The 17,852-nt window shown below is 40.4% G+C and overlaps 1 protein-coding gene across 3 annotated transcripts in view; it reads left to right on the top strand.

Annotated features, from left to right (window-relative positions):
- Positions 1-17,852, top strand: part of Wasf3 (WASP family member 3) — a 140,022-nt gene that overhangs the window by 78,030 nt on the left and 44,140 nt on the right. For all 3 annotated transcript variants that reach the window (XM_048341609.1, XM_048341610.1, XM_048341608.1), the window contains one exon: positions 3,116-3,258. In XM_048341609.1, coding sequence (XP_048197566.1) covers positions 3,126-3,258 — 133 coding nt within the window. In that variant the 5' untranslated portion in view covers positions 3,116-3,125. The remainder of the gene's footprint in view (positions 1-3,115; positions 3,259-17,852) is intronic.

Genomic DNA, 17,852 nt, shown 5'->3' with positions numbered 1-17,852 from the left:
GTAGCTCAAATGGTAGAGTGGTAGCTTTGATCCAAAAAGCTCAGGGACAGCCCTCAGGCCCTGACTTCAAGCCTCAAGACTGGTACCAATTTTTTTTAAGGTAGAAGAGAATGGACATTTAATTGTGAATTAATACAGCATGTGTATGAAAGAAGAAAATGTTACATATACATTCAACAGTTTCTAAACATTATGTTTACCCTGTACTCTGTGAAGTCTTTTTTTTCCCTTTGGCATGTGTCAAAGTATATAGAAGATAATGAATGCTTGGGCCAGTCTCTCCAAGAGCCATTACAAGCAGACTGCTGCCTGTTCATACTCCTGTTGTTCATCTCCCATTAGGTCATTTGCTTTGTCTTTAGAAGTCTTTTCACCCCTTGCTCCCTTGTTACTCTGAGTCGCTTGAGAAATGTCATCTTTTGTGTTGCTTTTGTTCCTGTTCTTTTGGAATGGGTTTCTGCTGATCCATTTTCAGTATTTTTCTTTCCCACATTTTGTTTTTATTGGGCTTATTAACGATTTTTCTTTCTCATTAGGAATTCTAGTTTTCTAGTTTATTTTCTTGTGATATGTTACCATCCTGTTACTGCAAGTGATTCTCTCTGAAACAAGCATTAACTCACAATAAATCTTTCATGTTTTTGCTCAGAGATCTTACTGTCTGAGATTTTCATATTTTAGCTCAGCTACCTTGATGTTTACTCTTCTTTAATGATTTTTAGGTAATAATTGCTATCTTATTTTCTCAGGTTGAGCTATTACCCTGAGTCAGAAAACTGTTCTTATCTGTTCTCATAATTGGGTCAGTAACTAAAATTATAGCAATGAACGAAGAAAAAAATATGTCTACTCTAATCAGCCACATTTTTGAGTGTGGCTGTATTCCAGATCTCTTCTGAGTGATTTATATTTGTGGTATCTCATTAACCCTCATTCTGGGAGGCACCAACCTCCTCCTTATTTCCCAGTGGGGACATGTTTCTGTCCCCATTGTGCAGGGAATCAATCAACTGAGGCCCAAAGAGGTGGAGTGATGTGCTATAGGCAGTGTACCTGTCAATAGGGGAAGTATGGGATTCTGAATTGTGGGCATTGTGTTCACCCGCCATTATAGTGGTAGGCAGAAATAGCAAATATAATACTGAGAGTCATCTGAACATTTCCTTGATTCTTGCTCTTTACTAGTCTCCAGTTCATTCTCCACATCCCTTTGCCTCAGACCTCCCATATACATCACCCATATACATCCCTTAGGTGTCATTTCAGTAGTCACATGTGGCAGAGAGGCTGCCTGTGACTCCTGAAGTGGGTCTGTTCATGCACTCATTGTACTGGAAGGTGTACCGTGTGATTTAGTGTACATCCAATAGCAGACTAAGTTCCATTGTAAGAGAGATCTTGACCATCTTCTCTTACACCTTCATCCTCATCAGCTGTCATGGCTGGGTACATTGCAGGTATTCACTGAGTAACTCATTGAATGACCCAAAGGTAATCAGGAAAGGAGGTAGAGAAGCAAAGATTTTGATATATGTGTGCAACACCCCACCTTCTCTAGGTGGAGTAGGTCATTCAGTAATCACGCTAGTTGGGAATACAGCAGTTTAAACAGAATTTAAACTCCTCCCATCTAACAAAAATTCCAGATTGGTCTTTGAGGGCCAGGTAACTAGACCTTTCTGTGTTTTTATGTCCCAGACAATAGGATTTTCTAGTGTTTCATGAGGATTAGGTTTGAAGCTCTACATACCTCCTTAAGTACAAACTTGGGATTTCACTTTATTTATCATGTAACTGAGCACTCTTTGTTAATGTTACTGTCTCTTTTAATTCTAAAGTCTAATGGATCTTGTGTGTCTGGGGAGATAATTGACAAGTGGGGTGACCTGGCAAGTAGTTCCAGGAGGGAGGAGCCCCTCTCCCCTCCCCAGCGACCATGTTTATAGATCTTTTCAAATGTTCCCCAGGAAGAAGTTTCTAGTCTGTTTGGATAGGAAATAAAGTCCAGGCTGCCGGCATCCTGAGAGCCAAGAGGAAAGAGACCTGAGCTAGAAAAGTTGAATCTAGACTGCCAGTCAATATAGACGAGGGAATGCTTGCTTTCGGTACGCCAAATCCAGATTCTCTAATTTACCTTTCCCAAAGAGTGAAGCATACTGGGTAGGGTAGAATTGAGGAATTTTCTGTTTCATAATCTGGTTACACTATCTGCCCTTCCACTGTGTCTATATCTGCTCATCAGCTTTCCATTAGTATAACAACAACAACAAAAACTACAACCGTCAATTTACAAAGAAAGAGGGGGCAAGGTACAGTGGCTTGTGCCTGTAATCCTAGCTCCTTAGGAGTTGGAGATTGGTAGAACCATTGTTCAAGGCCAGCCTGCACAAAAAAAATGGGAGAACTCATCTCACCCTCTCTTCCCTGCTGTGTGAGAAATATAAAATAGGATACAAAGTCTAGGTTGGCCCAGGCATAAATGTAAAACTATTTGAAAAAGGGATGAGGATAGCTCAAGTGGGAGAGGATCTGCCTGACAAACACAAGGCCCTGAGTTCAAGGCCACCAAAACAAAAGTGTGTTTTAATTGACCTAGAATTTTAGAGGTTTCAGCCTATGACCATTTGCCCTTTTGCTTTGGGCCTATGGTGAGGTAGCACTTGATGGTGGGAGTGCATGGTGGAGCAAAATTGCTCACCTCATGCTAGGAAGCAGGAAGAATCAAATCCTTATTAAGTCCTCCTACTAGGCCTCACCTGCTCTATGGTGCACCACCTCCCAAGAGCACCTTGCCGAGGGACCAAGATGTAAACTGTAGCAGTACTGTGGACTTTTAGTCTTTTCTATTTGCATCCTCTCCTGAGAGAAGGCAGGAGATAAAAATACATATACTCAGTCTCTAATAACTTAACTGGAACTCTAACATATGTTGTTTTCCTTAAAAAGATTGTACTATGCATGTATCTGATATCTCTTGAAGCAATTAAGCATTTGTTGCATCATAAAAATGATAGGATAATGAAAATTCTTGACAGTAAATTTTCAAGAGAGCAAAGACTGAACTTAATAAGATGTGAATATCAGTTTTATTCAAAAGTGTCCTTTTAATTTTCAGATTGTGAGCCATGCCTTTGGTGAAGAGGAACATCGAACCCCGGCACTTGTGCCGGGGAGCTCTGCCTGAAGGGATTACCAGTGAACTTGAATGTGTAACCAACAGTACTCTAGCTGCAATCATACGCCAGCTAAGCAGTCTCAGTAAGTCATCTGTTTTTTTTTCTGGTCACTGACAACATTTTACAAGCTCTACTAAATTGATTTCAATTCAGCACTTACAGCGTTAATGGAAAGAACTTACCTTCTTCTGCATTTCCCAGAATTCCGTCTTTCATGCCCCTGCTAGGCTTGTAACTTTATGCCTTGAAGATGTTACCCTGAAATTACTACCTTACAAATTATTAGATAAACCAAACCAAAATAATGTTAATTTTTAAATGCTTTTCGAAAAAGAAACAAAGCTACTTAGTAGTTTAACTTGTTCTTTTTTATTATTGAACTCTTTTTTTTTTTTTTTTTGCCAGTCCTGGGCTTTGGACTCAGGGCCTGAGCACTGTCCCTGGCTTCTTCCCGCTCAAGGCTAGCACTCTGCCACTTGAGCCACAGCGCCGCTTCTGGCCGTTTTCTGTATATGTGGTGCTGGGGAATCGAACCTAGGGCCTCGTGTATCCGAGGCAGGCACTCTTGCCACTAGGCTATATCCCCAGCCCGATTGAACTCTTTTTTAATTTGACAAGATCAATTACTTGTGGATTGAATAACATTTCAAATGCATGATAAAGGCAAAAAATACAGTACCATTTGCTGATTCAACCTGCTAAAAGTTAAAGTACATGAAGATGCTGACTTGCAAATTGCAGAGCAACAGGTAGACTATTAGATATATGGCATTGACATTTGTGTGCATATAGATTGGTGGCAAATGAAAGCACAAGAAAGAAAAGACTTTCTGTTAGTCTACTTTTGAATGTTAATATTAAGTTTTCAAGGTCTATTCCATTTTTTTTAGGACTGACAGTTGCATGAAAATGTGTTTTTCTGTATAGCTCTTTGAAGTTGACTGTCTTCCCCTAACTTACATTTTACGTGATCTTGTTTTCTCACCTCATCCCACTCCTTTCTGTTTAACTGGTTTGTGTGGCATTTCTGGTGACAGATTTTCACAGTTAAAAATTTCAGCAACCTTGTTAATAATCAGAAAATCTCCCACAAAATTCCATATACTGATAGCCCTCAAATACATAAAGGTTTGTTGTTTTTATTTTCTTTTTAAAGTTAAGAAGTTCACTTGTTTCTGAAGAAGCCCTGCACTTCATTATTTCTGAAAAAGAATTGTACTATATTATTGATACATTTTTTTAATCTGTAAATATTGGCTAAGGATAATGCAACTTGGAAGTTACTTAAAATGTATTTTTAAAAAGATTTTTTAGGGGCTGGGGATATGGCCTAGTGGCAAGAGTGCCTGCCTTGTATACATGAGGCCCTGGGTTCGATTCCCAGCACCACATATACAGAAAACGGCCAGAAGTGGCGCTGTGGCTTAAGTGGCAGAGTGCTAGCTTTGAGCAAAAAGAGGCCAGGGACCATGCTCAGGCCCTGAGTCCAAGCCCCAGGACTGGCCAAAAAAAAAAGATTTTTTAAGCAAAATTACAATTGATTTTTTGGTAACAGTGATTGATAAAATATGTACATTTGCATAATTACAGGAAAATTCCTTGCAAATTCCTAAATTCTAAGTGTTTTTGTTTGCACTTGTGTATTTTTATAGGGCTGCTGCTTATTTTTACAGTTAAAAATTTACATTGGCACAAAATATATGTGGTGAAAACCAACATAGGTTGTTAAAAATTTTAAGAATCAATCTACATAAGAATCAATCTACATCTTTCACCGTAATAATCAACAGTGCCATTTTCCCTTGTAAGTGAATCTGCCTACCCAAAATGCTTTGCTCCAAGTGGCCCTTGTGATGGGTGGAATGATTAAATCCCCTCCACATCTTTATCCTTGAAGTCTATAGGTGTGTCATGTTATGTATAAGAGAGACTTAAGAAAGAAAAATTAGTCTGGGCCCTTTAAATATGGAAGAGAGAGGTGGAAGAACTGTGTCCCAGTGTGTGCTGTGAGAAAGATTCAACTCGCTTTTGCTGACTTTGAAGATGATGGAGGAATAGGCCAGGTATCTAGAGTGTGGTCAGCCCTAGAAACTGGAGAAGGCAAGGAAACAGGCCTTTCTCCCAGAACCCCTGAAAGGAACAAGCTCAGCCACTATCTTAATTTTAACCAAACTAACCTGTTTCAGACTTCAAACCTCCAGAACTGTAAGGTAAGAGTTGATGCTGTTTTAAGCCACTGTGTTTGTGGTAATTTGATACAGCCACAATAAGAAACTTATACTCCCTCTGGCCTAGATTTTTTATGTATCCCATGTAATTATCTGAATGCACTTGCCTGAAAACACCCAGTTTCTAGGTAGGCTCCCTCACTGGCTTCTAATTCTATCAGAACCACTTGGAGGAATATTAAAACAGGAGGCTCAGGAGTACCAGAGATGTTGTCTGCATTGTATGCCTGCATTGAAAAATGAGCTGGTCATTGGATCCTCTCAGGAAGTTTGAACTGAGACCCACTGCTGACAGAACTAGGAGAAAGGAGAAGTCAGTGGTAAAGAAAGCAGAAAGAAGGACATGCAGAAAGGACTGCACATAAGACCCTGAGGCTCACAAGAGCGAGCCCTCCCTTTCTTCAAATTCCATGCATACACCTGGTTCTTGGATCCAGAAGATATGAATATTCTATTACAAAAAGAGGAATACAGGGTGTGTGTGTGTGTGTGTGTATGTGTGTGTGTGTGTGTGTGTGTGTGAAATAATTCTGCAAAACTAAGATAACTGAGTGCAGTAGATTGAATGTTTGTCTCCTGAAAATTCCTGTTGAAATCTTAATCTCCAATGTGTTCATATTTAGAGATAGGGCTCTTGAGGGGTGATAGTTCATGGGTGAAATTAGTGCCCTTATTATAAAGACCCAAGATGCTGGGCTCTGAGGACTCATACCTGTAATCCTATCTGTATCCCAAATGGGAGTCTTAGAATGGGAGGATTGAGATTCAAGGCCAACTGGAAGAGAAAGGTTCATAGACACCTCCACCCTTCTCAACCAAAGCTTGGTACAGTGGTACATACCTGTTCTAACCTGTGTGGATGGTTGAGATTGAGAGTATCGTGATCCCAGGGCAGCCTCTACAAAAATGTTGAGACTCCATTATTGGAAGAATACTGGGTAAGGTATTTTAGTCCTACCAACTACAATGGAAGCCTCAATAGACAGACATAGTCCAGGCCTGGGACCAGATAGGAGGTAACACCTATCTCAGAAATTAAAAGCAAGGGCTGGAGGTGTGGCTCATCAATACAGTGCCTGCCTGGAAAGCATAAGGTTCTGAGTTCAAACTCTAGTATTGACAGGAACGAGGGGCTGATATAGCAGAGAGCAGCTCTCAGCAGACACTAAATCTACTGGCCCCCTTACTTTTAACTTTCCAGCTTCTAGAACTGTTTATAATCCACTCAGTCTATGGTATTCTGTGACAGTACCCTAAACTCACTGAGATGCTGAGTTATTATTTGATGATAGAATAGCAACTTAGAGTTACCAATAATTTATTTTTGCTTAGTCGCTCAATACCCCTATAGGTATAACAGATAGCAAATAAAATTAAATTAGTCCCTATCTAGAAGTTAAACACATTTTAAGTTTGTTTATAATTTATAAATAACATCAACATGGTTATAAAATGGGAAGCTGATACCCATTTATTATGACCTGCTTACAAAAATAAATGATATCTATATGGGGGACATTTTAGTTTATATAGATTTCCCACTGGAAAGATGAGAAAGTGATATACAACATTTTATTTTGCTTGCAATCTATTCCAGGGCCTGTACAAGAAAATGATGTACTACTCATATACACTCCCATCCTCTTACCAAATAGTTTTAAAGTTACAAGAATGCGTAGATTACCATGTTAGTAATCTTTTCCTGTTGAGTAATTGTTCCTATGATGAAGTCAATAGAGAATATTTTTCTTTTATTCTTTGAATACCTGTCAATATTTAATTGATCCAGATGAGAATGAACCATTATCTCTGAGACATTCCTGTCCCCTCCATAGTTGTGACTCATTTTCAGGTGTAGATCTGGATATAGGATGTATGGCTACCTGGACTTTCTATAGTGATAGAGTTGGACTTAGTCTATGCAGGCTCTCTTGGTGGAGGAGGGAGGGATAGGGTTAGTGGTAGCTTAAGAATTTGCCTTGACCCAACATGGGTTATACTTGTCTGTGAGGAGAGACTTGGGTGGGAAACCTAAGTTCACCTGCCTTGAAGTAACATAGTCCCTAGTTAGACTCTCTCAGTTCCTCGATGAGAATTAGAGGAATTAATTCTTTGGTAGTTTTAGGCAAGACAAAACACAACAGAACTTCAGAAGGAATTTATCAGTCTTTTCTATCAAGAAAGACTAAAAACTGAGGTCCTCATTCATCAGGTCACTCTAAATCTTTTGTGGAAACAGTGCAGGGTCATGAGAATTTAAATGACTAACAGCAACATAAAGGTTCAAATTTGGTCTTCTATACCAAGTAGACCTTGGAAACCCTGAAACTCTACACAGTTTTTGGGAAATCCATACTTTTAAACTATTGCCACAATGTTGTTACATCCAAAATTGACCTCTGACTTGTCTCAAGGGCCAGAAATTTCAGCAGCATTATATTTCTATTAGGCTTTTAAAAATAGTGGAATCTTTTCAGCCCAATTATATTGATCATAGGTAATGAGTTTAAGAATAGTTGTAGCAATGAAAAACTAAATTTGTGATAGTCTTATCATCTAAAACACTTACAGCTTTATCCAACAAAAAGTGTTCATGCATTTTCAGATTTTTTTTTTTGAAGTGTTACTAACTTCTGAAAGAGAAAAGGAATGAGGTTATAGGAAAGCTACTTTCTAAAGCAGTTTTGGTTAATGGTGTTTTTCTTGGTTTCCAGCTAAGGAATAAATTGATGTTTTTTTCTTCAGATAATGACAGTTTAATGCAGCAATTAACATTAAATCAGGAGTGCTTTTCATCACTTTCCTTGATTAATAATCTGAGTGCTCTTGTTCCTATCAGCTAGTTGCTCAGTTAAAATTGCAGTATCTTTTTTTTGCTATCAAATTCTTATTGGTATTATAGTGTAATTTTAATATAATTTGTCTGCAAAAAAGAGATGGGAACATAGAGCATTTGTGCCAAGGATGACATAGTCCCTTTTTTTTTTTCTATTTTTTTCCTCTTCTTTATTGTCAAAGTGAAGTACAGATGGGTTACAGTTTCATATGTAAGGCAAGTATATTTCTTATCCAACTTGTTATCTGCTCCCTCATTTCTTTTATATCTTGTAGGTTATTTTTCACTACTTTTCTCATTGTTCTTATGGTATCATTCTTCCCCTCTCCCCTTAAATATATTTCCAGGCTCTCACAAAGATAGGAGTAAGAATTATGGGTCCCTCTGCTCTTCTCTCCACAGAGTTTTTGGTTTTTTTTATATATTTTTTTTATTATTAATTGAACATAAATTTTTTTACAAGGTGTTGTGCAAAGAGGGTGCAGTTACATAGTAGGGCAGTGTGTACATTTCTTGTGATATCTTACAACCTGTTTTTCCATCCCTTCTCTAGGTCAGGTAGACCCATATGCAATATACAATGTATCAAGCACATATGCAGTGTTCACAGACTTGGTCTCTACTGTCTCTCCGTCTCCCTTTGTTAACAGTCATATATCAGGGAGATCATGCCCCTTTGTTTTCTGTGTTCTAGGCTTGTCTCACTCAACATTATTTGTTTGAGTTCTGACCATTTCCCTGCGAATAACAACATTTCACCATTCCTAATCGCTATGTAGTATTCCATTGTGTATAAGTACCATATTTTTTGGATCCATTCGTCTGTGGAGGGGCATCTGGGTTGTTTCCATATTTTGGCTATTGTGAATTGTGCCGTGATAAACATGGAAGTACAAATGTCTTTTTGATATCTTGGGTTTTGCTGTTTAGGATAGATGCCTAGGAGTGGTATGGCTGGGTCATAGGGTAGGTCTATATTGAGCTTTTTGAGAAACCTCCATACTGTTCTCCAAAGTGGTTGTACTAATTTGCACTCCCACCAACAATGGAGAAGGGTTCCTCTTTCCCCACAGCCCCTCCAGCATTTGTTGTTTCCTGAGTTCAGAGTATAGGCCATTCTAACTGGGGTGAGGTGGTATCACAGGGCTGTTTTTATTTGCATTTCCTTTACTAGCAGGGATGTTGAGCATTTCCTCATGTGTTTCTTTGCCATTTTTATATCTTCTCTTGTGAAGTCTCTCTTTAGCTCTTTTGACAATTTCCTAATAGGTTTATTGGGCTTGGAGGGGCTTAGTTTTTTGAGTTCTCTGTAGATGACCGATATCAGGCCTTTGTCTGTTGCTGTGCTGGTAAATATCCTTTCCCATATCGTTGGCTGTCTTTCTATTTTGGTGGCTATGACCTTAGCTGTGCAGAAACTTTTTAATTTGTAGTAGACCCATTTGTTGAGTCTTTCCCCTATTTGTTGTGCCCCTGGGACTCTATTCAGGAAGTTCCTTCCTGTGCCTATAAGTTCTAGCGTCTTTCCTACTCTGTCCTTCAGTAGTTTCAAGGATTCAGGTCTGATGTTGAGGTCCTTGATCCATTTTGAGTTGATCTTGGTGCATGGTGATAGGCTTGGTTCTACTTTGAGTTTTCTGCATATGGCTGCCCAGTTCTCCCAGCACCAGTAGTTGAAGAGGCTATGTTTATTCCATTGTATGTCTTTAGCTCCTTTGTCGAATATCAGTTGGCTGTAAGAGTGCGGTTTTATTTCTGGGTCTTCAATTCTAATCCACTGGTCTTCCGATTTGTTTTTATACCAATACCATGCTGTTTTTGTTATGATGGCCTTGTAGTAGAGCTTGAAGTCTGGTATGGTGATACCTCCTGCACTATGTTTTTTGCCTAGAATTGCTTTGGCTATTCTAGGTTTTTTGCTGTTCCATATGAATTTATGGATTGGTTTCTCTATTTCAGTGAAGAATGTGGCTGGGATTTTGATAGGTATTGCATTGAATTTGTATAACAATTTGGGCAATATGGCCATTTTCACTATATTGATTCTGCGTACCCATGAGCATGGGAGGTCTTTCCATCTCCTTGTGTCTTCTTTGATTTCCCTTATTAGATTTTTGTAGTTTTCATTGAATAGGTCCGTCACGTCCTTGGTTAAGTTGATCCCTAGGTACTTTATTCTTTTTTTGGCTACTGTAAATGGAATTGTTTCCATAATTTCATTTTCTGTTTGTCTATTGCTGGTGTACAGAAAAGCTGCTGACTTTTGTGGATTGATTTTGTATCCTGCTACTTTGGCAAATTGGTTTATTAGGTGTAGGAGTTTGGGTACTGAGTTTTTTGGGTCCTTCAGATATAAGATCATGTCGTCTGCGAATAGGGATAACTTGATTTCTTCCTTGCCGATGTGTATCCCTTTGATGTCCTCCTCTTGCCTTATTGCTATGGCTAGGGATTCCAGCACTATGTTGAACAGAAGTGGGGAGAGTGGGCATCCTTGTCTTGTTCCTGAGTTTAGGGGGAATGATTTAAGTTTCTCTCCATTTAATATGATATTAGCAGTTGGTCTGTTGTATATGGCTTTTATTGTTTTGAGGAATGTTCCATCTATTCCTGTTCTCTCCAAAGCTTTTAATAGGTATGGATGTTGTATTTTGTCAAAGGCTTTTTGGGCATCGACTGAGATAACAATGTAATTCTTAATTTTAGATTTGTTTATGTGGTGAATTATGTTGATTGATTTACAGATGTTGAACCATCCTTGTGACTGAGGGATGAAGCCTACTTGGTCATGATGTATGATTTTCTTGATCAGTTTCTGGATCCTGTTAGCTAATATTTTATTGAGGAGCTTTGTGTCTGTGTTCATTAGTGATATTGGTCTGTAGTTCTCTTTTTTTGTTGGGTCTTTGCCTGGTTTGGGAATGAGTATGATATTAGCTTCGTAGAATGAGTTTCGGATTTCTCCCTCTGTTTCTATTTCGCGGAAGAGTTTGAGGAGTATTGGTATTAGCTCCTCGCTAAAGGTTTTGTAGAATTCGTTGGTGAATCCATCTGGACCTGGGCTTTTCTTAGTAGGGAGGTTCTTGATTACCTCCTGTATCTCACCGTAAGTTATTGGTTTATTTAGTTGATTTATTTCTTCTTGGTTCAGTTTGGGCAGTTTGTACTTCTCTAAGAATTGATCCATTTCTGTAAAATTATTGTTTTTTACTGAGTAGAGGTTTTGGAAATAGCTCCTTATGATTGTTTGAATATCGTATGTACTTGTTGTAATTTTTCCTGTGGAGTCCCTGATTTTACGTATATGAGTCTCTTCTCTTCTTTTTTTTGTAAGTCTTGCAAGGGGTCTGTCAATTTTGTTTATTTTCTCAAAGAACCAGCTTTTAGTCTTATTTATTTGTTGAATGGTCTTTCTATTTTCAATCAGATTTATCTCTTCTTTAATCTTTGTGATCTCTCCCCTCCTAGTCGTTTTAGATTCTGTCATTTCTTGTTTCTCCAGTTGTTTTAGTTTCATCGTGAGGGTATTCACCTGCTCTGCTTCCATTCTTTTAATGTGGGTGCTGAGTGCAATGATCTTGCCCCTCAGTACTGCCTTAGCTATGTCCCATAGGTTTCTTTGTGATGTGTTTTCTTTGTCATTGTGGCTTATGAATTCGTTGATTTCATCTTTAATTTGGTCTGTGGCCCAAGTGTTGGATAGCAGCATGGGGTTTAGCCTCCAAGAGTGTGTATAGTGTCTGTGGTTTCCTTTGTTGTTGAGGGTTACCTTTAATCCACTGTGATCAGATATAATACATGGGATGACGTCAATACTTTTGTATTTGCTGAGGTTCTTTGTGTGGGCTATGACGTGGTCTATTTTGGAATATGATCCATGGGCTGCTGAAAAGAAGGTGTATTGGGTTTCTGTGGGGTGAAAGGTTCTATATAGGTCTGTTAGATCCATTTGGGAAATGGTGTTATTTAGGTCCTCAGCTCCCTTACTAATCCTCTGAGTGTTGGATCTGTCTCTTGAAGAGAGGAGTATTAAAGTCACCCACTATGATTGTGTTTGCGTCTATCTTGCTCTGTAATTCTGTGAGAATTTGCTTGACATATGTCGGGCCTCTTTTGTTCGGTGAGTATACATTTATCACCGTGATGTCTTGATTCTGAATTTTTCCTTGTATTAATATGTAGTGTCCTTCTTTGTCTTTTTGAGTGGACTTTAAAGAGAAGTCCAGCTTGTCTGAGATCAGAATGGCTACACCTGCCATTTTGGTGGGTGCATTTGCTTGGTAGATCTTACTCCATCCTTTCATTCGAAGCCTGTTTTTGTCCCTTGCTGTAAGGTGGGTTTCTTGTAGACAGCAGGTGTCAACTTTTTGTTTGCAAATCCATTCTGCCAGTCTGCTCCTCTTAATCGGGGAGTTTAAGCCATTTATATTTAAAGAGATCAAGGATAAGGGTGTTTTTTCTCCTTCCATTTTCTTGTTGGGCTGTTTTGTCCTCTTTTTTTTTTTTTCTTCTTGTCTTTAGTGAGCTGATCTTTCTGCTGAACTTTGGCTATTGAAGTTTCTTTCTGATTCTGTCTGTGTGTCTTTTACGATCTCTGTTGGGTGGGGTTCCCCTCTTAATATTCGCTGTAGGGCTGGTTTTTTATTCACATACTCCTTTAGCTCCTCTTTGGTGTGGAAAGATCTGGTTCTCCCTTCGAATGTGAACTCCAATTTCGCTGGATATTTGATCCGAGGTTGTAAATTGTTATTCTGGAGTACTTGGATGGTATCTTCCACTCACTTCGAGCTTGGTAAGTTTGTGTGGATAAGTCGGATGTTATTCGAATCCTCTTCCCATTGAAAAAAGTTTCCTTCTTCGCTTTGGCTGAATTCAGAATTTGCTCTTTAATCTTGAGGTTTGTAGTCTTGAATATTATGTGCCTTGGGGTGGTTTTCCTGGGGTCTGGCCTGCCAGGTGTCCTATAGGCTTCGGTTACCTGGATGGGGTCCCCTGTGAGATTGGGGAAGTTTTCTGCAATAACTTTATTGAGAACATGATTAAGCCCTCTGTTCTGATATTCGGCTCCTTCTTCTATTCCAATTATGCGCAGATTATATCTCTTGTCTTTGTCCATTATTTCCTGGATTAATCTTCCCTGAAGCTTCACCTTTTCTTGGAGAGTGGTCATTTTCTGGTTGTTGTCAGCTGCTTCATTGTCTAGGCGAGAGATTCTGGATTCTATATGGTCCACCCTTTGTGTTATGGTTTCAATTGCGGAGTTTATGGATGTCAGAGAGCTATTCATGGTTGTCATATCAGCTCTGATCGTGGAAATTTCTCCCTTTAAAGAGTTGTATTTTAAATCTATTTTTTCATGCATTTCAATTCTCAGGATGTGGAGATTTTCTTTAAAGGCAGCTTGCATTGTATCCATTTTTGCTTCCATTTCTTTAAACGAGGCTTGCATTGTATCCATTTTTGCTTCCATTTCTTTCTTGGCTTCCTGGGTGTCCTTCCAGATTTCCACTCTAAACTCCTGGAATTGTTTTCTGATTTCGTTTCTGACGCTTTCGATCATTCCTGTTAACATGGCCTCATTTGCTTTTTTAGTCTCCATCTCCTCTTCAGTCATGCTGCTTTTTGGAGCTGGCGAGTTGGCTTGTCCTTTGATGAACTGAGTTATGTTTCTTTGTGATTTGCGCATCTGGAGATTTGGATGGCTTCTCAGGTTTGATTTGTAGCTCTTTCCTTAGGCGTATCTACGGCAGCAGGTGCTGCCGCTGTGGCCCCGCCCACTAGTGCAGGGTACAGCCTACCAGAGCGGGCGCTGTCGCCGGGGGCCCCCGCCCTCCTGTGGGCTGTTGACCAGTACAACATGCACTTTAGCGGGATATGCCTCCCAGAGCGAGTCCTGGGTTGTTGGGTTGTGCTTGCGCCCTCCCGCGAGTCCGTTGGGGGGGGCGGTATGTGTGGGGCCCAGTGGGATCGACTGTCCGGGTGTGGCTTGGCACCCTCAGACCTCGCCTCCGCTGCGAGGGTGGGGGACGTGATCAGGCTCAGGTGACCCTGCTGGGATGGTATTGCCCACCAGCGCCTGTGATTTTAGTTGTAAGAGTCTGCGAGGTCCAGGCGCCTCGGGTGGGGCTTGCCCTGCCGGCTGGCCGGCCCCCGGCCCCTGTTGGGAAGGGGCCGGGGCCGGTTCTGCCAGTTCAGGAACCTGTGGGGCCTTGGGGCTGTTCCGCCCTTCCCCTGCTAAACTGGCTTCCCAGCGCCGGATGGGAGCTTCCTGCCTGATTTGGGGGTTCTTTGTTCCCTCGGGAGTGGGGAGGGGGAGGGAGGGAGATCTAGCTTCTTTTCAGGCTTGGGTCTCCCATTGGGGGAAGGGATAATGGGGCACTCACTTTTGCTGCTTTGTGTGTGTGTCCCGCGCAGCCGTTAGCCCTTCAGGGGTTGGCGAAGTGTCGTGGTGGCTTCCCCCGTTCCCTCTTTCTGCCGCGCTGGGTTCCCTTGTCCGAACCCGGTGTGGACCCGAACTTCTCGTCGCTGCCGGTGTGTGTCTTGGTCCGCACCCTGCCTTGTGTCCATGGGGTCTCTCTCCCGCTATATGAATTCTGCGCTCCTGGCAGCCTGTCTGCCGATCGCCGGGTTTCCCTTTCCCAGTCTGGCCCTGTTTGGGCCAGGGTCAGCTGGTGGGGGGAGGTGCCCCGGAGAATCTCCGGCTCCGTGTAGGTTTTCGGTTCTTCTTTTTTGCTCCTTTTTGTTTTCCTGCGTTTCTCCACTGCTTCTGGCTGCTGGTTTTGCTGGGTTCTTGATGGGGTGTTGGGTGTTGGAGTTCCCAGCTCGCTATTCAGTTGGTGCGAGTCGGGGTGCCTCCCTATTCTTTCGGCGCCATCTTTTTCTCTCCACAGAGTTTTTGACATATTTCATTGTACTAGTAATATGATGTAGAAAATTTAGCACAGAAACAGACAAAAAAATTACAAAATTCCACTGCTCAGAGAAAATTATTGATAATGCCTCGTATATAACTTTAACAGTTCATTGTACAAATAGCTTTGGAACCCATACATACCATGTAATGGACATCTTTGTTGATGCTTCTAAGCCACATTTTCTTTGTATGTATGGGGCTTGAACTTTAGAGTCTGGACGCTATTCCTGAGCTTCTTTTGCGCCTTGCTAGTGCTCTACTGCTTGAACCACAATAGTGTATTGGAGATAAAAGTCTCAAAGACTTTCCTGCCTGGGCTGGCTTCCATCCTCGATCCTCAGATACCAGCCTTCTGCGTAGCTAGTATTACCATGAACCACTACTACTGGGCTCTAAGCCGCATTGTTTTTTAAAGCTGGAGATAATTATAAAGATATTCTATAACTTTAACTATTTTTCTTGGTTTTCAGGATTGGGAAATACTATTTATTCCTTTGAGAGCAGCAGTATCCTAAATCCTTGCACACAGTTGTTGCATAAATCTTTGATAGTTTTGGCTGTCTGAAGAACCACTTCCTCCTAGTGAACAAAGACATTTCCACAAACAGCCCCAATTCTGTGACTCCATTAATTTTAAATTGCTATCTCTTTTTCTTAATCATTACAAAATCTGTTTTTCCATTAATTACCATACTTGGCATAGCTATATATTCATGAAAAAGAAAATCTTTTTGCTTTTTAAAGTGATTGTTTTTTTATTAATATTCCTCAAGGTATAAATTATGTTTCATGTCAAACCAAATGTCATATTGGCAGAAAAGTTATTCATTGTGGGTTTGCTTTATGTAGTTGGATCTGAAATTTGGAGCTTTATTACTTGATTATAATAAACTAGTACTACTCATAATAAAGATTTAGATATTCTGAAGGCATGCATTGAATAGAGTTCTTGGATGATTTTAGTCAATGAGGTTTGGGGAAAGAAGAAAGAGGGGAGGGCTGGGGATATAGCCTAGTGGCAAGAGTGCCTGCCTCGGATACACGAGGCCCTAGGTTCGATTCCCCAGCACCACATATGCAGAAAACGGCCAGAAGCGGCACTGTGGCTCAAGTGGCAGAGTGCTAGCCTTGAGCGGGAAGAAGCCAGGGACAGTGCTCAGGCCCTGAGTCCAAGGCCCAGGACTGGCCAAAAAAAAAAAAAAAAAAGAAGAAAGAGGGGAAATAATACACAGTTTATAAAGGAAATAAAGGAAATATTTCATAAATATATTTCTATGCAGATTTAAGGCTAGGGTTATATTAAGATAAAATAGCATATGTATCTGAATAGAAGTTAACTGAAAGAGACTTAACAGAAAGTTAAAAATTTTAATGATTCAAACTTAGCAGGGAAGAAAGGTAAGAATTAGTATGTATTTAGGAAGCCATAGGTTGGATATTTCTTTTTTTTTTTTTTTGCCAGTCCTGGGCCTTGGACTCAGGGCCTGAGCACTGTCCCTGGCTTCTTCCCGCTCAAGGCTAGCACTCTGCCACTTGAGCCACAGCGCCGCTTCTGGCCGTTTTCTGTATATGTGGTGCTGGGGAATCGAACCTAGGGCCTCGTGTATCCGAGGCAGGCACTCTTGCCGCTAGGCTATATCCCCAGCCCTGGATATTTCTTAACTTAAGTATTTTGGATCAGAAGTTTTTTATTTCTTGTTGCCATTATTACTGCTTGAATTCAAGACCTGGGCTCTGTCCCTGAGCTTTTATCTCAAGGCTAATGCTCTACCAGTTGAACTGCAGCTTCACTTGTGTCTTTTGGCAGTTAATTGGAGATAAGAGTTTCATGGACTTTCCTGCCCTGACTGAGTTTGAATTACATTTCTCAGAGCTCAGCTTCCTCAGTAGCTAGGATTACAGGCATGAGCCACTGGTACCTTGCTAGAGATATTTTAGATTTCAGAATTTTTTTTAATTTAAAATACTTGCTGTACATAATGCAATAGCTTGGGGATGGTACTAAGCTTAAACATGAAAGTCCTTTATGTTCCATATACACATCACCTGAAGGTAATTTACTTATTTTATTATCTTTAATTATACAAAGGAGTTTATAAATACAGTGTATCTTGACATTGTATTGTGACATTGGTCACCACTCCCCTTTCCCCCTCTGCTCTCTCCTCCCTCACACCTCCCCCCTCCCTTGGCCCTTCCTCTTCCCCTCCCTCCCTGCCTCCCTCCTTCGCTCTTTCTCTCCCTTCCCCTATCTCTACCTCTTTTTCCTCACTCTATCCCTTCCCCTGTCACTCTACCTCTTTTTTCTGTCCACAGTGAGATGAGCTCTGCTACACCTTCCCTGCCATGGTGGACTGAAACCATAAACCAAAATAAATCCTTTCTCCTTGTTTTGTTCAGAGATTTTGTCACAGTGATAAATCTTAATATACTTCTGGCTCATCAACTATATTCTTTATGAATTCCAGGGCTTATTGCAGCATTGTAAATGATTTGTAGATTTTCCTAGATCTGTTTGATTTGTGCTGTCATTAAAGAAAGCCACCTAAAAAGTTTGAGGGGTAGATTTTAAACATTTAAATTAAATTTTTTTTACCATAACAACTTTCATTATCATGTATATGGTTATGGTTCTTAGCCTAAAGTACCAATCTTCCTTAAAGGATACCTTTTCATGGGAGTAAACATCTGCTACTATA

This window comes from Perognathus longimembris, chromosome 3 (genome assembly GCF_023159225.1).
Source record: "Perognathus longimembris pacificus isolate PPM17 chromosome 3, ASM2315922v1, whole genome shotgun sequence".
Taxonomy (NCBI): Eukaryota; Metazoa; Chordata; class Mammalia; order Rodentia; family Heteromyidae; genus Perognathus; species Perognathus longimembris.
This window is presented reverse-complemented; position numbering and strand designations above follow the sequence as displayed.